Here is a 20,737-nt window from a genome sequence, read left to right as displayed (position 1 = left end):
AAAGGATCTTCACCAACCCTATATCTGACAGAGGGCTGATATCCAGAATATATAAAGAACTAAAGAAGTTAAAAAGCAATAAATCAAAGAATCCAATTAAAAAATGGGGTACGGAGCTAAACAGAGAATTCTCTGTAGAGGAATATAGAATGGCAGAGAAACACTTAAAGAGAAGCTTAACATCCTTAGCCATCAGAGAGATGCAAATCCAAACAACCCTGAGATTTCATCTGACACCCATCAAAACGGCTACAATAAAAAACTGAAATGACAACACATGCTGGAGAGGATGTGGAGAAGGGAACCCTCCTCCATTGCTGGTGGGAATGTAAACCGGTACAACCACTTTGGAAATCAATCTGGTGCTTTCTCAGACAATTAGGAATAGCGCTTCCTTAAGACCCAGCTATACCACTTTTAGGCATATATCCAAAAGTTGCTCAAGTACACAACAAGGACATTAGCTCAACCATGTTTGTAGCAGCTTTATTTGTAATAGCCAGAACCTGGAAACAACCCAGATATCCATTAACGAAGGAATGGAATAAAAAATTGTGGTATTTTTACACAATGGAGTACTACTTAACAATTAAAAACGAGGAAATAATGAAATTTGCAGGCAAATGGTGGGATCTAGAAAAGATCATTCTGAGTGAGGTATCCCAGAAGGAGAAAGACACACATGGCATATACTCACTTATACAGATCTATAAGATATGATAAACATAATGAAATCTACACACCTAAAGAAGATAAACAAGAAAGAAGACCTGGGGTAAGATGACCAATCTTCACTTAGACAAATGGGATGTGCATTGGATGTAGGAGAAAACAAGTAACAGGACAGGAGCCTACCACAGAGGGCCTCTGAAAGACTCTACCTAACAGAGTATCAAAGCAGATACTAAGACTCATAACCAAACCTTAGCCAGAGTGCACGGAATCATATGAAAGAAGGGGAGTTAGTATGATGTGGAAAGGATAGGAGCTCCACAAGGACAAAATATATCAGGGCACAGGGGTCTTATATGAGACTGTTTCTTCAACCAAGGACCATGTATGGATATAACCTAGAACCTCTGCTCGGATGTAGCCCATGGTAGCTCAGTAACCAAGTGGGTTATCTTAGTAAGGGGAACAGGGACTACTTCTGACAGGAACTCAATGGCAGGCTCTTTGACCTCCCCACCCCCAATGGAGGAGCAGCCCTGCTAGGCCACAGAGGAGGACTTTGCAGCCAGTCCTGAAGATACCTGATAAAACAAGGTCAGATGAAAGGGGAGGAGATCCTTCCTTATCAGTGGACTTGGAAAGGGTCAGGGAGCAGATGAGGCAAGATGGGGTTGGGAGGGAATGAGGGAGCAGGATACATCTGGGATACAGAGTTAATAAAATGTAATTAATAATAAAAATAAAAATAAAAAAGGAAAAAATAAAGAGGTAGTTTTAAACAAAATAAAAGGCAATTAAAGAAAGTCAGTGTAATAATATAAAGTGCTTCCCTTCTGGTTCATGTGGATAGTAATCAAACTGATAATAAAAATATTAACCTGGACTAACTCTGAGAAAGAATGAAAGGGTGACTGTTGAAAAAATAAAGATCAAAATGGCTGCAGAATGGCTCAAGAGAATGAAAAAAAAAAAAGCCTGTGGATGCACTCGTTCCTTATTCACAAAGCACACAGAAACAGTTTTCAATACTTTATAAATATTCAGTTGGCCCCGAAAGATTCCAGAATTCTCAATCTTCCCCTGGCACAGGCATTTTGATAGATCTGCAAACTTTGTGACCACTCTGATTCCTGTCAGTTTTCCACAACCGCCACTCAGTCCTCACTTGTCTCCAAAGAATGATGAACCACACATTGCCTCTTGGTCTTCTTGTTAGTCAGCCATGCTCCCCTTCATAGAACATTTATTTAGTTCCAAACCAAAGTCATTTCTACTGATAAAACAGATTTGGTACTTAGTAAGATTGTCATTGCTTTTAATGTGTTTTGTAAGTTTTAGTTCACATTGTACAGGTGAAAGAGGAGGCCATGAGATGGGTGGGTCCTTTCTATTTCTGAATAGCTGTTACTTAAAGAGAAATTTTAATATGTACTTAAAATATAATATAATATATAAAATATACTATTATGCTTACATAATATTTAATTATATTGTTTAAACTTCTAGAGTATTAAATATAGTTAACATTGATTATATAATGTATTATAATTATGTATATTATAACTATACACATCCAATTTTTATATCCTTAATGAGAGAGCAGATTTGCACCCTGAAGGCTTGTAGGATTTGATGGTTTATAACTTTATGGATACATAATCTCTGAGTTCTCCTCTACCTCACTGATGCTGTGTAGAAAAATCTCAAGAAAGCTAAAGCTTCAGGCTGCTGAGGACCTTATCCCTCTAATCTTACCAAGCAGTAGTTGATAGCTAATATGTCAGGAGGTTCTGAACTCACAGAGATTTTGATGGCCAGCATGAGGAAGAGGGAGAGGATGGAGAAATAGATCTGGAGTCTCTTCCCACCAAACCGCTTCCTGAGATATTCTGGCATGGTCATCACCTGCAGAGAGAGACAGCAACAGGGATTCACCTCCAAGCCTGCATCTGCTAAACACCCATGAACAGTTAATTACTATGCATGGCATCTTGGAAATAACCAAGTGGGGAAGGCAAGGAAGGCTGGAATGATCATGGGGCCTTGAGGTAGATCAACTTAGGATTGATTTCTGACATTTACTAGATATTGTGACCTTTGGAAAATAGTTTTAAATCTCTTTTATTATCTGTGACTAGTGTGTGTGCGTGCGCGTGTGTGTGCGCGTGCGTGTGCACGCGCCCACGTGCTATCTTGATCTCTCTCATATCACAATGTATCCCAGAGTGGTCTTGATTTCACAATTTTTTTGCCTCCATTTTATGAAACCTGGTGTTTTAGGTATATACCACCATGGTTACCTGCAGTGTGGGTTTAAATGCATGTAGATATTAAGTACCTACAACACCAAATGCTGTATAGCTACAGAATGGACAATTTGTGTTATTTTCACTAGTGCTGCTGTGCATTTAAAAGCAATACTTCTTGTAAGCAATGAACCACAATTATGGGTAAACAAATTGTTGATTGAATGATTACAAATATTTATCTCTGTAAATATTCACACAATTACCTTTTTAAAGATGCATTTATTTTAATATGTGTATTGGTATTTTAACTGCATGTATGTCTGTGTGAGGGTGTTAGATCCTTTGGAACTGGAGTTATGCACAGTTGTGGGTTGTCATGTTGGTGCTGGGAATTGAATCCAGGTCCTCTGGAAGAACAACCAGTGCTCTTAGCCACTGAGTTCGCTCTCCAGCATTGATTATCTTTTTTAAAAGACAAGAATTGCACAAAATGTCTTCTTGAGGAAATGCTCATAGTGTTTATTACTGAAGTATGAGATTGAATATATCATCTTGTATCACATTAATAGCATGGGATAAAGATATAATCCAACATTAAAAGAAAAACAGAACCTAAAAATAAGAAAGATTTGCAAGCCCAACACAGAAAGAATGAGGAAAAGATCTGCATGGTGGTGTCACCATTGCTTGATGTAGAGATTTGCACAGATAAAACCAAGTCATGTGCTGTCCATGAGAATGAAAGGAAGATACAATATTACTGCAGAAATCCTTGAAGCCAGCTCTTCTGTCAGGCTCAGAAGCCTATGAGGACAGAGTGCTTTCAGGGGATGGACATTGGATGCTCACTAGAGGACAGATGCCAAAGGCCATTTTCAGCTTCTGATCCACACAGCGCTGTGCAGTGCTTGACAGTCTGAAAGTGCTTCAAGTGGAGCCAAGCATAGCTCATGTCTTTACTCTCAAGAGAGCAAGCAGTGTACCTAAATAACATCCACCTGACCCTAATTATGAAGCATAAAGAAGCAAAGGATAAGGGAATCATGAAAATTGACATCATAATTTCAAATGAGAGGCTGAGAGTATAGGCACAGGCTTGCCACCAGGTTGAAGGTGCCACAGCGTCAGCACTAGAACAGTGTGTGTTGGAACTGAGGAAGCTAAACTCTAGCCAGCATCCTAAAACAGAAAAAAAAAACAAAGGAATTGACACTATGTGCCTAAGCTGTAGGCACTTAGACCCTAAGACCTAAGAGATACATAAAAACCAAGCTCAGAAAAGCTGTAGAATGCACCACCAAGCCCACAATGCTAAACATGGAACTTCAAGATTTAATGTTTGCATTCCTTTGTGGCTCACCACCAACCACAGACCTACTGTCTTCCAACCCTCTCTTCTGCAGCCACCACACTTATTCAGACCCAGGCAGACTACATCTGCTCTCCCTTTTCTCTGCCATTCTGGTCTCTCTAGGGTACTCCCAGAGCAGCCACTGCTGCCCTCCTCATCTCCATACCTTGGGATCCTCTGCCCACACAGAATGAATCTGCTGCTCTTGTAGTTCTCTGTTACCCTGCTCTCCTCTACCATCCTCCCAGACCATCTCAATTTCTTTGCGACTCCCCTGTTTTGTTCCATGAAATCCATAGCCACCACACTTGGCAAGAGACCCAGACCCAGATAGGCTTCCTTTCTCTCTTCCACTCTAGTCTCTCCAGGATATTCCTAATCCTTCCAATTAATCTCCTCTGTCCAGACCATCTCCATCTTCTTGGGATTCACTGACATCTATTGCTGGACCCAGGGTACCTCTAGTTCTACCTCTGCTGCCCTTCATGGAGCCCTTTCCCTCCTCTTTCTTTTCTTTTATATTAAAATATTTATTTATTCACTTTACACCCCAATAGCCCTCTCCCTCCTCTTCTCCTGGTCCCACCCTCCCTCTCTGTTTCCCCTACTCCCCCTCCCCTACTCCTTGGAAAAAGGGAGTCTCCTGCACTCACCCACCCCAGCATATAAAGTCGCATCAGGACTGAGCCTATCTTCTTCCCCTGTGGCCTGGTAAGGTAGCCCCACCAGGGGAAAGTGATTGAAAAGCAGGCAACAGAGTCCATGTCAGAGTCAGCTCCCATTCACCTTACTAGGGAACCTATATGAAGAATGAGCTGCCCACTGGCTACATCTGTGCAAGGGGCCTAGGTCCAGTCCATGCATGGTTCTTGGTTGGTGCTTCAGTCTCCATAGCTCTCCCCACCTGGGCCCTGGTTAGTTGACTGTATTGGTCTTATTGTAGAGCTTCTATCTTCTCTGGGTGCTTCTATCCTTCTAAAAGACTCCTTGTGCTCCACCCAATGATTAGTTATGTTTCTCCGCATGTTTTCATCTCCTTCCCTTTCTTGCTTGACCTTCACATATACCACCCACTGCACTGATCTGTGACTGTTTAAACCCAACAACAACAACAACAACAAAACAAGTGACAGCTCATGCTGGTGAGAATGTGGGGTAAGGGGAACACATATTCATGGCTGGTGAGAGTGGGAACTTATACAGCCACTATGGAAATTGGTGTGATGGTTCCCAAGGAAGCTTGGAATAGGTCTATCTCAAGATCCAGCTATATCACTCTTGAGCATATACTCCAAAGATTCTACAACCTTACTCAGAGATTCTTGCTTATCAAGTTTACTGATGCTCTGTTCATAATAGCCAGAAATTGGAAACACCTTAGATATCCATCAAATGGTGAATGGATAATGAAAATGTGTTATATTTACACAATGGAAAATTATTGAGCTTTTAAGAAAAATGAAATTTGCAGATAAATGAATGCAGCTAGAAAAAAATCATTCTGATTGAGGTAATTCAGACCCCAAAACATGATTTTTTTAAAATATGGATGGTAGCTTTTCAAGCTTTTGAAACACGTGCTACAATCCAAATAATTACAGGGGTTAGGTACCTAGTAAAGAATTTGGGGAGGGAATATTTTTTTAAGGAAGGGGAAATAGAATGTATTGTTATGAAGAGAAAAGGGGGAAACTAGAATAGGATTAACTAGGGGGGGAAATGGTAAAGAAGGGAAAGGATGGAACATGGGGAGGAAAAACTAACACTAAAGGCCATGAACAATATGTGTAAACCTAACTACTGTAGAAATTTCACAAAATATGTACATATATGAATGCAATCTAAATAGAGTACCAAATAATAAGGAAGACAATGCCCCAACTAGATATGCCACCAAGTAAAACCTCCAGTGCCAGGAATTAATTATATCTTGTTGAGTCATTGACAAGGGGGTCCCATGTAAGCCCCCTAATACCATAAGCTATTGCCAAGGCCATTGGTTATTTTCCAAAACCTGATTGTATGCCTTATATCTGAAGACAACATTTATTTATGTCATTGAACACAGAAAAGTCAAGTTGGTGCTTAACCAGAAGCTCACCCCTACTGACTAATAACCATGGTATGGCAGGTACTCTGCATGTTGCTGGAGAAGAAAGATAATCACCAAAATTACCTAGCTACAAATCCTATTATTTACAACAGTGACCCACTTGCAACATATACTGGTATAATAGTGACACAAAGGTTATGGGAGTAACCAACCACATTGTGGTCAAATTTAAGGCTCACTCCATGAATTGGAGTCCATACCTACAGTGCTAAAGGGGTCAATAATCTGACTAGATAGGAAACAGGCCTAGGGGAAAACTCAATACTATTATTCTGCTAAAGGATATAGCAATAAAATGACTCCTAATGACATATGGCTATATACCCTTAGATCAGTACCTCACCCAACTCACATTAGAGAAGCTTTAAACTTATAAACTTTCCTCTTAGAACTGTTTTTATTGTCTACCAAAGTCCTAACTAGACATCATATCCTACCAAATTGTGGCGAGCCACTTGTTTGTTGGGATGCTTTGTTATAGAGCTCTTAGCAAAAACCATGTTTTCACCCTGGCCTTCACCTGGAGACAGGGATAGACAGGATGTTTTGCCAAATTCACTTTCTTTAGTTCGACTTTTTGATGAACTTCATTGTATCGAAGAGCTTTGCTCTGACTATAAAAAGGGACTATGGAATAAACCGGTGCCTAGTTTCTACTGGAAGCCCTCTTGAACAGATCCCATGTGTCGTGTCTTGGCTGTTTTTGTTTTTTTTAATTCTTTCAGTCCTCACTCCCCACTCAAGAACTGTTTGACTCTGCTGGCGGGCTCTGGCAGTTTGGGTGGGCTCCAGCAGCTTGGTGTCTGAACAGGGACCTTAAGATACAGGGAAGCAGTGGAAGACACTGGGGGTATTGGTGAGCTCGGATCATCAAGTAAAGAGAGAAGGGTATGGTGACTAAAATTTGAGAGTAAAAATGGGACAAGGCAGTAGACTTGTGTTTTTTGTATGGAATTTAGTTAGAAATAGTCTGTATATGCAGCACAGGACTGAGAAAGTAAAATTTTTGGGGTTAGAGAGAAAGAGAAAAAAAAAGATGAAGGATTTTGGGACAAAATGAGGTTAAACCATCAGCTTCTCCAGAAGAGTTATATATCCTTCCTTATGATAATAATTTCTTGTTAGAAGAAGGCTTTGAGGGTGACTTAGATCCTGATGAGGTTGCAGAGTTAGAGGAAGAGCAAACTAGGTAGAAAGAAGAAGATATAACTGAGTTTTATGGCTTTCCAATTATAGAGCAACCTGATGGACAGGGTAATATGGTGAGAGTCCATGTTCCTATACCTTTTAAACAATTAAAAGAATTGAAAACTGCATGCTTTCAATATGGTACTACAGCACCTTTTGCTCAAGCTCTGTTAGAGTCCTTGTCTACTGAGGCCCTCTGCCCAGGGGACTGGAAGCAATTAGCAAGAGAATGTTTGACAGGAGATCACTTATTATGGAACAGTGTCAAGCAACACCTAAAATCACTCAAGGTAGAAAAAGAAAAAAAAAAGGCAGCTTCTAATTTGTCTGTTAAGAAAGCTAATGGTTAATTCTGCTACAAAGCCTCTGTGGTCATAAAAATTGGATTCAACAAAAAGCACAGCGTTTTGTCTGTCTATTTTGAATGTGTAAGTTTAATGCTTTGTTGTTTGGAAATGTTAACATTTTTACACAAGATTCAAACTTCAATGTTTCTTGCCATCAATATAAACTACAGGTTCTGGTTGTTTGACAGCCTTTAATTTTGGTTCCTGTGAATGTTTCTCAGGCTTGGTAGTCTGATAAGGGGTCATCTTTTAAGCCACTTTTATGGAATGTGATAGGACTTGGCTTATTACTCTTATTAGGAGCATGTCTCCTACCAGTGATAATTAAATTCAAGGCCTTTTAGAATGTTAAAGCTGATCTGCATAAGATTAAACTCCAGTGTCTAGCCTAGTGAAGGTTTGTAGTCAAAGACAGGTAAGATCTCTCTGAAGAACATTCAACTTAAAACAGGGCATGAATGATGGAGTTCATGTACCAATGATGGGTAAGAATATATCTTTCAAGAGAGACAACCTAAGACAGGCACAATCTTCTGCTCCATAGCTCTTAAGTTATAGTCAATTTTAAAAATATAAAAAGAGAGACCAGTGGAGAGCCACTTGTTTGTCAGGATGCTTTGTTATTGAGCTCTCAGCACAAAACATGTTTTCATCCTGGCCTTTACCTGGAGACAGGGATAGACAGAATGTGTTGCCAAGTTCACTTCCTTTTGCTTGTGACAGTAGGCAGGATGTTTTTGCCAAGTTCACTTCCTTTTGTTTGTGAGAGGAACACACAGACAGGTGGTCGAGGTAAACAAGTTTGACTTCTCAATGAACTTCATTGTATCAAAGTGCTTTGCTCTGACTATAAAAAGGGATTGTGGAATAAATGAGTTCCTAGTTTCTACTGGAAGCCCTCTCGAACAGATCTCATGTGTAGTGTTTTTATTATTATTATTTTTTCTTTCAATCCTACTCCTCCCTCAAAAAACTATTCGACTCTGCTGGCGAGCGCTGACACCAAATAAAACCCCCAGTAACAGAAATAGGTTGTATCTTTTAAGTTATTAGTGGGGTCCCAAACCCCACTGCAAACATTATAGGCTATTGTCAATGCTACTAGCTACCTTCCACAACCTAATGGTAAGATCATATTATAGAAGTTACCACATACTTATGTTATTGAATAGAAAGAAAGAAAATTAATGCTCAACTACAAGTGTCACCCAAACTGAGTAGTAGTATTATTGTGCTTATAAAACAAAAAATAGTGGAGAAAAAATTAGTTACCAATCTCACTCACCTATAAACCCTGTGAGCTACAATACCAACCTTCCTGCAAGATATGCCCATTGATGAAATAATGACACAAATATGGGAGTAACTAACCACTGTTGGATTAGATTTAAAATCTTCTCCAAGGCATGGGACCCATATATGATACTTGTAATGATGCCAAGAATCTGAAACAAGATAGGTCATGGACCATAGGGGAAATCCTTCCACTATTAGTCTGCTGATTGAGCAAAGCAAAAGTCTTCTAATAACATATGCTATATCCATAGATTAGTGTACCACTCAGCCCTCATCACAGAAGCTTCTTTTTGCAGTAGATGGTAATTGGCACAGAGATTCACAGTTGATCCATGTTCAGAGAATAAGAGCTTTTGGAGCACTGAATACTAAATGAAAGGACTTTATCACATTGTTTCCCTCAAAGCTCAGAGACTGTGGTGGTTTTCATAAAAAAATGGCCCCCCATAAGGCTCTTATATTTGAATGGTTAGTTACCAGGGAGTGGCATTTCTTGAACGGATTAAATGGACTAGAAGGTGTGGCCTTGTTGGAATAAGTGCCACTGCAAGTGATCTTTAAAGTTTCAAAAGCTCATGCCAAACCCAGAATCTCTTTCAGCCTACAGGTCAGGATGTAGCTATTTTATTTTTAGATTTATTTTATTTATCTATTACATACACAATGTTCTGCCTGCATACCAGAAGAGGGGGCACTGATCTCATCATGGATGGTTATGAGCCATCATGTGGTTGCTGGGAATTGAACTCAGGACCTCTGGAAGAGCAGCCAGTGCTCTTAATCTCTGAGCCATCTCTCCAGCTCCAAGATGTAATTTTTAACTACTTCTCTAGCACCACATTTGTCTGCTGCCATGTTCTCTGCTTTCATGTTCTCCGCCATGATGATAACAGATTAAACCTCTGAAACTGTAAGCAAGGCTTCAATTAAATGCTTTCTTTTATGAGAATTATCTTGGTCATGCTGTCTCTTCACAGCAATAGAATACCAGCTAAGACAGTGATCTATGCAGATCTACACAGAAAGATTGTAAGAGCCGTAAATGGTGGACCACTCTAAAGAAACAGCATTTTCCACTCAAACATGGCTAAGGGACATATGTACTCACAGAGGTTGTGACACTGTGTATTTGACCTGTACCAGTCCAATCCAGACATCATCCTAGCACAGAGAAAGGGAAGAGAGCACAAAGTCTCTCCCCTAATCAAGAAAAATGATAAAACCCATTTTCTCCAACTGACTCTCACTGGGTATTCCAACCATACTCCAGGGCAGGCCTCATACTCAGATGTAGCTGGCAAACACAAAATGGATTCCATGGTTTTTGTTTGTTTGGATTTTGTTGTTTTGGTTTGTTTTAGTTTTTCTTTCTTTCTTTTTCTTTTTAGAGAAAGAAAACACATGAAGGTGTGTAGTAATAGAGAGAGAATGTGGGAGTAGTTAGCAGAGAGAAAAGAATAATACAGTGTGTGCAAATTTTAAATAAAAAATTAAAGAAATATACAATGAAATGAATAAAATGCACAAAAGTCTATTAATCTATCTAGAAAAGAAAGATTTAATGTTTTGACAGGATTTTTTTATATTGATGTGAAATGTCAACCTCTTTAGGAAAGTCTGTTTCTCCATCTAGAAATGTAAATGTTTATTTTTATACTTGTATCACAATTTTATCTTGACAGAAGATAAATTTTTTATTTGCCTTTTGTTTCTAAGTCTAGAGTCTCACAACTGAGTTTTTCCTGAGTATCAGATAATACTTCAGATTTGGACTTCTGAGCTGCTTCTAAAATGACCTCGAACTTTGGAACCATTATCATAGATTGTGTCTTATATTATTAGACCAGGAACAGAATTCTATGACTTGGATGATTTGTCTCTCAAAGATTTCATGAGGTTCAAATTTGTGATCCCACATAATGTGCTGGGATTGGGCAGTCTACAAGGTAGCGCTTAGTGGGAAGATTGTTAAGTGACAGTTCTACCATGACAGATGGATTATGCTACTCTCACAGACTGAATGTGTTCTTTAGAGACTGGTGTTTATAAAACAAGTACACAGCATGTGCTTGACTCCTTCACCAGGCAATCATTTTATTTTCCATTTCTTCACCATATTCTAATACAACAGCAGTCAAAGTGTTTCAGGCAACATCTGCTTTGACCTCTATGACTGAGCTGAATAAACTTAGTTATTTTATAAGGTACTCTTTCTGCCCTTTTGATAGATACACAAAATTAACTAAAACATACTCCAAAATGTACAAAATACCCAATGGTTCCAAAGTGAATCATTGCTTTTCCCGTTAACCGATTATCAACTCTCTACAATTTCTAGCTCCACTAATGGATGTTTCAGACCTCCAGACCATTAAGCTTTCCATCTCTAAGTTGTTCCTAGTGCCACTCACTGTAGCTGGTCTTTGCTACTTTGTGAGCTCTTCCTTTTTCCTCCCTTTATCCACCCTGTTTTCACAATATAACACTAGATAGAAGAGAGGGAAAAAAAGGATAGAGAGGAAAGAAAAGACATCTGTGAATAAGGTCATGGGATAAAAAGGGGTCAATGTTATCTTCCTGCTTCCTGATGAATAGGGGCATTGAGTTCCCTGGGGGAACTCAATGAAATTTGCTCTTCACCACCAAGATTAATTTCTTTTTCTTGTTGTTTCTTCTTTGCAAATGACTACTTAACAAATCATGACCAACACCTAACAAACAGAACTCCCTGGTCTCTCAGGGCCCTAGCATTTATATGCCCTCTGAAAAGCCAAATGTCACACCATCACAGAAACTATCTGCATTTGGCAAAATCACACCCCCACCAGAGCATGAAGAAATCATAGCCAGCTGCTGCAAAGCAGCTCCATATCCTTACACATGGGATTAAAACAAAAGCACATTCTTATAATCTCTCTGTGTTTTTTAAAGAAACCGGAATTTCAAAATTCTCACCACAACCTACAACTCTCATTTGCCATTAATCCTATTGTCTCTGTCTCAGGAAAACTCTCCTTTCAATTTATTTACTTCCTATGAAATTGTGATTTATTTTGTAATGTCTTTGTTAAATTGCCTTCCAGACAGGGGGAGGCCATGGAGGCCTAGGCAATGGGCTAGGAATGTGGGTTTAGGCTCCTCTCTCCCCTTAGCAAGAAGTTCCTGTGGGAGGAACTGGAGCTGGTGCGGGAGGAGGTGACTTTCATCTATCAGAAGCTTCAAGCCCAGGAGGATGAGATCTCAGAGAACCTCTTGCATATCCAGAAGATGCAGAAAACACAGGTAAAGTGCCTCAAGGTGCTGACCAAGATGAAGCAGCAGGTGTATGAGCTGTCTCCACGGCCAGAGAGTGAGGAGGTGCTGGCAGAAGGCAGTGGCTGCTGGAGGGATGAGCTACAGAAGGAGCTGAGGACATATGGTCTGCTATCCACAGTCTGCAGAACTCTATTGACAGTCTTGCCTTGTCCATGGGTACCAGCCCCAGAGCCTCCAGTGTCAGGGCTTGAGCAACTGGGACTGCTTGCCCTGAAGACCCCTCCAGAGAGAAAATAAACCAGCAGAGACCTTCCTCCACTCTGTACTTTTGCATCTGCTGGTTCAAGAGTCTGTAGTCTTCTCCACACTACCCCCAGATAACTCCTGGGTGTCTCAGAGGGCTCAGAGACTCAGCACTTTTGAGGATATGTGGGTCTAGATAGGACAGTGAGACAAGACTTAGGGTGTGTTAGTTGGGCATATAATCCCAGAACTTGGGAGGCAGGTGGGAATAGGCATGCCAGTTCAAAGTCAACAAAGCAAATATGAGACCAGCCTGAGCTTAGCTTCGGGAGACTTTTTCTCAGAAAAACAGTGGACCAACTAATTGGCTCAGTGGGTAATGGCATTTGCCACCAAGTCTAAAGACCTGAATCTGATGTCAGGAACCCTCATGGTGGTAAAGAACCAATTATGTAGGTTGTCCTCCAACCTATAAATGCATATAAAACATTGCAGACACCCCAATAAATGTAATTTTATTTTATTTTTTTTGACTTCTATTTCTTAAATTCATTTTTAGTTCTTTTTTTTTTAAATTTTTCATCAATTACACTTTATTCATTCTGCATCCCCCCATAAGCCCCTCCCTCCTCCCCTCCCAATCCCACCCTCCCTCCTCCCTCTGCTTGCATGCCACTCCCCAAGTCCACTGATAGGGGAGGTTCTCTTCTCCTTTCTGATCTTAGTCTATCAGTTCACATCAAAAGTGGCTGCATTGTCCTCTACTATGGCCTGGTAAGGCTGCTCCCCCCCAGGGGGAGGTGATCAAAGAGCAGGCCAATCAGATCATGTCAGAGGCAGTCCCTCTTCATGAACTTTGAGTTACTGGAAGTTGTCCCATTCCCAGAGGGCAAGAGGGTACATGTCTTTCAGAATTAAGCTTCATCCCTAAACGTGCAAACCCACCTCTATTTTCTACCTCGCTTCCTGCATATGCTCTCTATTTTTTTTAACTGACCTCCAAATAATTCAAGATCTCTCATGATGTTTAACTTCTATGTTTCTCTAACACTCTTGGGTCTGACTTTTCTTTCTTTCTTTTTCTCTTTTTGCCTACAAAGGTGATGCACTTTAGAATAATGCAGGTCATTTCTGATTCCTCCTGATGAACTTCCCTTAAACCACATGGGTGTTCCTAGATTCAGGTTTCTGTACCAGGTAAAGACAATCACAGTGGTCATTACAGAGTTCTCACTCATTTGTGGACACATTCTGCACCAACTCCTTTTAGGGAAAAATTGGAATTTTTATTGCCTGAACATTTTAGCAGTAGATCATGAGAAGGTTGTGTATTACTACGAAGATGTTAGTGAAGAAAAGCATACAGGAGTTTCCTTCTACAAGGCTTATTTGTAGGTCTGTGAATACTCACCCCTGCCTTGATGTAGATGGGAACAAAGATCCATCCAAGAAGTAGCACCATAAACACAGTCTGTAAGAAATCAAGGACAGAATGTAAAGTTAAAGAGGCATTGCTTGTGAGACAGAAACTATTGAGTAGAAAAACTGGAAAAAACCCCACCCATTTTATTAAATCTTGTCCCACTGAAACAGTTAAGATCTTTAGACAACTGTCACTTCCTTTCCTCTGTGTTTATGACTGAGAAGCCAACACTTTCTGAGACATAGGATGTGACCCAAGACATGAGGTGAAAGATGATCAGACAACATAGCTGAGTGGGACATATACTTGGGCCTCTGGAAAAGCATAAAATTTTTTTTATCACAAAGTATTACCCTTGGATGGCAGGTGGTAAGCATGATAGTCTTGAATGGATAAAGCAATCAGAAGGAAATTTCATGCTGTTTAAAGATTCTTGGTGCTGATCATATCTCCCCAAAGAAAACATTAGCAAAGACACAACCACTCATTAACATGTGGTGCTTGCATGTTCTTCACAGGTTTTCCTTCAAAAACCAAATGAGGCAACTACTTTAAACAACTTTCCTTGTCTTACAGAGGTGGAGACCACACCTCATAGAGATTAGGCAAGTACCATATCACAAGCTAAAGAAGGACAGCTGAGTTCTCTACAGCCTGAGAGTTACACCCAAGAGGCCCATCTGAACATGAAGTCCAGAGACAAGGTTTATGGTGCTATCAGACTCAAATCTGGCCAAAGGGCATATCTGGAGGCCAAGTGAATACTGGAGGCTCTCCTGCTACTAATGTAAAAATAAAAGAAACACGAAGCAAGGGAGGAGAATTTATGATGATTCTCACTCATTCCTAAGTCCACCCAGGGATGGGATAGTCTGCCTAAACTTTGACCATGATCTGACTTTCTTCTACACTAGTGTCTTCCTCTCACCAGTATGCATACACTACATGAAAACATTGTGGGAAAAAGATAAGATCAAGTTTCTGTAGCAGGTGCCAAGTTCTCTCCATTATCTATGAGGGATGTGATTCCAAAGGATTCCTCAGTGCACTATGCACAATTTTCTCCTGGTGTTTTCTGCACTACTGAGTTAATTTCTTTCTTCTATCAGACTATGAGCTCAAAAAGGGGAGCCATTACTTTTGCATTTCTTATAGTTGATTTCTAGAAATATAGGGTCTAGGAAGGAAAGAGAAATTTGAGAGTTCATTTTATTGATGGAAAAATGAAAGTGGATGTCATAGAAAAGCCATTAACAGAACTTACATTCCATTCTGTTGCTACAGTAATGATTCCTGAAGATGCTCCTGTTCCAGCCAAGCTCACAAAGTGGGTACTGCCAATGGTACTGGCAAAGAGAGAGGCTCCCATCTGAAACACAAGAGAAGGGAGCGTGGCTGAAGTTAAAAAATCCAAAGTAGAGTTATTGACAACAGAGATGATGTCATGTTTTACTCATTTCTTAGAACAAGATTCCACCAGCTGCTGCTCACGTTTTGAAATTGTGTGTGTGTGTATGTGTGTGTGTGTGATTTTGGAGGAGTTCTTTTGTTTTATTGCACAAAATATAAAATATCTGAGTCAGAAGAACCCAGAAGTTTACATAGGGTGTATCACTGAATTTCAATGAAAAATACCTTCTGACAGCTTCCTTTAAAAAAATGCCTTGAGGATTGGAAATAAGGCTCAGTCATTAAAGTGCTCTTGATGCAAAGGTAAGGGCCATTACTTAAGAACCAGAAAATCCCAGAACCCAGTAAATCCATACAGTTGTGTTAGCCACCTGCAATATCAGAACTTAAGGACAGAAACTGGGGCTTTCTGGATCATGCTGGGTCTAGCTAGAATTGGTGAGCTCCAGGCTCATGGAAAGACCTTGGAGGAGGAGAGTGATCCAGGAAAACACCAAATGTCAACTGTAGGCTCCCACGTGAGGGTATACCCATACACTTGCACAAATTTCATACATGCATACACCCACACACATGCACCCATGCACATACCCATGCCCCAGATATACACACGGTAAAACAGTTACCTTGCATGCTGGGGGTGTGGTGGCACACGTGTGAAAACTTAGAAGTTGGAGGCTGAAGTAAGAGCCTCTGCTGTACTCTCAAACTCTAGTTCACAAAAACCAAAACAACCGGCCGGTGGCTCTGCCAACTGTGGCAGTGCCAGCCTGTGATTCCAGCAATGGACTTGTGGAGGCAGGAGAACTGAGCTGAGGCCAGCCTAGGGGTTAGTTTCAGAGACCTCATCTCAAGTTAAAAAAAAAAACAATACATTGTTTTTAAACTAAGAAAACTCCACTCAATCTTTAATATATATATATATATATATATATATATATATATATATATTCTGCTTGACTAGTCCTGAAAACTTCATTAGTCCACAGACTGCTTGTTCTCATAGGATATGAATTTCTTTTCATACCAATTTAACATCTAACCTCAGCAATCTTATTTCTACTTAACTGATTTGCTTCCTCTTGTTTTAGCTTTTGTAGGGTGTATCGATCTAGAATTCATCCATTTCTTTTTAGATTTTTTTTCAGGTCGTGGAATCCCTATGTTTGAATCCCTAAGTGCTGTGGTAAGACTTGCTTATCTTTGTATGTGTGATCTGCTTTGGAGAAAGTCCCATGGGCTGCTCTTTGGTGAAATGTTCTGTAGAGCTTTCAGGTCCATTGAATTATGGTATCAATTAACTGTAGAGTTTCTCTGCTTAGTTTTTTCCAGTGACCTACCTATTGGTGAGGATGCATTGTATCCTGATAAAAAAAAATTAACCCCCATCTACACACCAGATTCAAGAATGCTACTTAAGAATTTTGAATGCCTAAATTGTTTTAAAACCCCAAGAATGATGATATTTGGGGCAAAATGAAAACAAATGTAATTTCTTTTCCAGAAACAGTTTTATTGAAACACAGCCAGGCTCACTGGTTTAAAATATTGACTATGGCACCTCTAAAATGGCAGGATTATGTTATTGAAGATTATACAGCCTTGTAAACCCTAACATGCTTACAATCTTGCCTCCCAGAAAAGCTTATTGAACACTGCCTTGAGGGTACTTTGGTGTTTCTGCAAATATACTGCCAGTCCCTTAAAAGATTTTTGTGACTTAAACCAATCTTAAGTAACTCAGACTCCAACCTCCCAGCTTAGGACATCCGTTTGGGTCACCTTTCTTTCTGTGCTGTTGTCTGTCACTCTTAAGCCTCAAATGCCAACAGGCCAAACACTTTTTTTTTTCAACAAAATTGGTGCTTGGGACCTTGCAGTGCTGTATCTACTTCCATACTCTCGGTCCTCCACAGTTTACTTTTTCTATTCATCTTACTGGATAAAATTTAGCTACACTGCAACTTTGGTGTTGGCTAATACTTGGGTATTTGGAGAAGGCAATGTCTGACTACATGTCAAAATCAAAAATCTGTTTTGCACTTGCAGCAAGCCGTTGGTCATTTCTCAGTCCCCATTCCCTTTCATATTATCTGAATCAGTCAGCAGGTTTTGATAAAGCAATTTTTTTAAGGACCCATTACACACAAAATCTGACTCTAACACTTTCCGGGGGCAGAGAGGAAGATGCAGCCTTTTGCAATGGAAATCTAGCCAAAATAGATACACATTAAAACAGAGAAAAATTCCCCCCAAAAGCCTGGGTTGAAGAGGATGTCATAAACATCACCACAGAGGCACCACACCCTCTCAGGGACTATGTACAACATAAGAGTTAACCAGGAATACCTGGCAGGGCTATAATGGTCAGGGACTTATTTGGACCTTAAATGAAAAGGAGAGTGGGACTAATCCAGACAAAGGGCAAACAAAGTTAGCTCAGGGCTGGGACAAAAAGAGGAGTGTGTAGAGCTTGTAAGAAGCCAAGGTAGACAATTCTTGATGATACTATTGTGGAAAGAACCTGAGTAAAGCTCAGCTGAGGACTCCTAAAGGCAAACCTGAACCTCTTAGTTGGTGACACTCCAATTTCTTTATTATAAGCCACAATCATAAAGTAGAGGATTTCAGAAAAGAGCTACCAGCACATCATTAATAGTTAATTTTCCTTATGCAGAGAGAGAGAGAGAGAGAGAGAGAGAGAGAGAGAGAGAGAGAGGATGAAAGAGAGAGAAAAAAATAAGTAGATGAAAAATGAATGAGTTTATCTCCAGAAACCTCTGGCCCACTTACCGGCCACCAGGCTACATCTCGACCAGCCAGGAAGAAGCCTCCAACAGTGCCTCTGTTGCTTTTCACCATTGCCTGAGGAGGAAGGAAGAGGAGAGAGGGTGACAGAGCAGCAGATGCATCACAGCACTATAGTCACACTGGACAGAATGCTGGCGGAAGTGAGTTTTCAGCACTCTTGCTGAGAGAGAGACACACTCCCTGGAGACTGTTGCACGGACTGGTTTTCAGTGGTGGTCAAGGACTAGGCGTATTTTTAAAAAGCAGCTGTCTGCTGTCACTTGTGGAAATGATGTGAGATGTGCTATGATGTGTTGGGTGAAAATCTGCAGCACAGAATTCAATATTGAAAATAATGAAAAGAACAAAATGTTGTAAGTGGCCAACCCACCAAGTCAGAAATTCAAACAGTAAAGGGAAATAAAGAAAATGAGATATTTTTCCCCCTTTGCTAGGTGCTGGAGATCCAAACAGAGTAATCCTGCCATTCTTGGTCCTCCTTCTATTCAAATAATTATGTTGCTTTAAAAATGAGCCTAAGTGGCACTATCACATATCCAAAAAAGGGATTTACACAGAAAGACAATGACATGAGTAATGATTTCTTGTCTCAGCTTATGGTGACATACCTCTTCCCCCACATGACACTGTACCCCAAGCCCACCCAAAAACCCGTTTGGTTTCCACGTACCCACAGCCCCACAGCTAGCACGACTATGAAGTAGATGACAATGACGGAGATGTCAGCAGCATTTTGAATGCGCTGTGACGGTACAGGAGGCTCCTCCGTCGGGGCCATAGAGCTAGGACTTAGAGTGCTAGCCATGGCTTCAGGTGGTTCAGCCTCCTTCCAAGAATGAGTCCTATCTTTATGTAGACACTACATTAATGATTAATCCTCAGCAAATGGAGCGAGACTTCAGGGATGACACATGGACCTTAAACCTCTCCTGTGTGTCCAAGCTTTGGGACCTTGGCCCTTCAGCAGTCAATGTTCTTGGTAGTGTGTAAGAGTGAGTGATAAAAGTCAGAAATGGGGTACAAATAAGAAGTGATGAGCAGAGCATTCACTGATGGAAAAGACAGCATATTCAAAACTGGACAGGTTCAGCTGCAGCTTAGGAAAAGAATAAGGGAGTCAAGTAGGGAAGAGGCAAAGAGATGACAGAGCAGAACAGAGAAAGAACTGAGGAAAGGCTCCTTATAAAACATATGATATTCTTTATGGCAAAAAAGGTTTCCAACACCCTGTATTTCTCTGGGACTTACAATTTGAATGCAATTTATGTGCCTGGTCAAGACCATTGGTGGTATGGGATTCTGATCACAGAGATGGGACTCAAAGCCTCCTTCAGGGAACAGCTTTTATTTATGCTAGTACGTTGGCCAGAGCCCATGCTCAAAAGGACCACAGGACAAGTATAATAGGGCTTTTAAAATGTGAATTTTGCTACTTCATCACCTATACCTGATAACTTACAATTTCATTAGTTATTTTAAAAGCTCAAGGTGTGAGTCTGAAGGTGGTCTGGATGTGGAGGAAGCAAGGCCTGTTGGGTAGTCCAGCAAGGCCTCACATGAGCATTCAGGCAGGACTATCCTGTCGGGGTGCATTGTGAGAAGGTGTGTGTCTGTATATTCGGTTGTTGATTGCTAAGCTGTCAGGGAGCTAAGTGCCAGCCTGGTATTCATATTGTTAGTTTATGTCCCATCACCAGTCTTATATTTTGTAAACATCCACACTTCCTCTCTTGTCTATTGGTTGAAATAAAGATCTGACAGCTGATATTTGGGCAGGAGGTGGAGGGCAGGACCCACTGGAGAGAGAAGGGCTCTGGGAGAAGAAAACAAGGGCTGGAGTTTCAGAGGCAGACATGAGAGGAAACAGATGGACAGGAACAAGAGCAGAGAGGTAATAGAGCTTGCCACATAACGGGATGAGGTATCAAGATTAGTTCAGTTAAGCTAGAGAGCGGGCTGGGAGGCTCCCTTAGCTAAAAGGCCCAAGCTTTAAAATAGAAAGCCTCTGTGTCCATGGTTGGCACATCGGTATCTGTAAGCCACCTCTGGACCCAGATTGGTCTCTGTTGCTCTTCTTGTAGAGTTTCTGTTCCTCCCATATCTTTCTGTCTTCCCTTCTTCCATAAGATTCCAACTCTTCCCAAAGTTTGGCTGAGTCTTAGCATCTGCTTTGATATCCTGCTGGGTATATTCTTTCAGAAGCCCTCTGTGGTAGGCTTCTGTCCTGTTGCCTGTCTTCTCCCACTTCTGATGTCTATACTGTTTGCCCTTCTGAATAATGATTAAGCATGTTTCCTAGGGTCCACATTGTTGTTTAGCTTCTTTAGAACTATAGATTTTAGTATGTTTATCTTATATTAAATGGCTAATATCCACTTA

The 20,737-nt window shown here is 40.5% G+C and overlaps 1 protein-coding gene across 1 annotated transcript in view; it reads right to left on the bottom strand.

Moving 5' to 3' along the window:
• Positions 1 to 19,192, bottom strand: part of LOC110561761 (solute carrier family 5 member 4-like) — a 77,367-nt gene extending 58,175 nt beyond the window's left edge. The window contains exons 1-5 of the mRNA XM_060369345.1: positions 19,029 to 19,192; positions 18,341 to 18,412; positions 15,402 to 15,506; positions 14,126 to 14,185; positions 2,473 to 2,577 (exon numbers count right to left, since the gene is read on the bottom strand). Coding sequence (XP_060225328.1) covers positions 2,473 to 2,577; positions 14,126 to 14,185; positions 15,402 to 15,506; positions 18,341 to 18,412; positions 19,029 to 19,163 — 477 coding nt within the window. The 5' untranslated portion in view covers positions 19,164 to 19,192. The remainder of the gene's footprint in view (positions 1 to 2,472; positions 2,578 to 14,125; positions 14,186 to 15,401; positions 15,507 to 18,340; positions 18,413 to 19,028) is intronic.
• Positions 19,193 to 20,737: the final 1,545 nt, after the last annotated feature.

The sequence above is a fragment of the Meriones unguiculatus genome, chromosome 16 (assembly GCF_030254825.1).
Source record: "Meriones unguiculatus strain TT.TT164.6M chromosome 16, Bangor_MerUng_6.1, whole genome shotgun sequence".
Taxonomy (NCBI): Eukaryota; Metazoa; Chordata; class Mammalia; order Rodentia; family Muridae; genus Meriones; species Meriones unguiculatus.
This window is presented reverse-complemented; position numbering and strand designations above follow the sequence as displayed.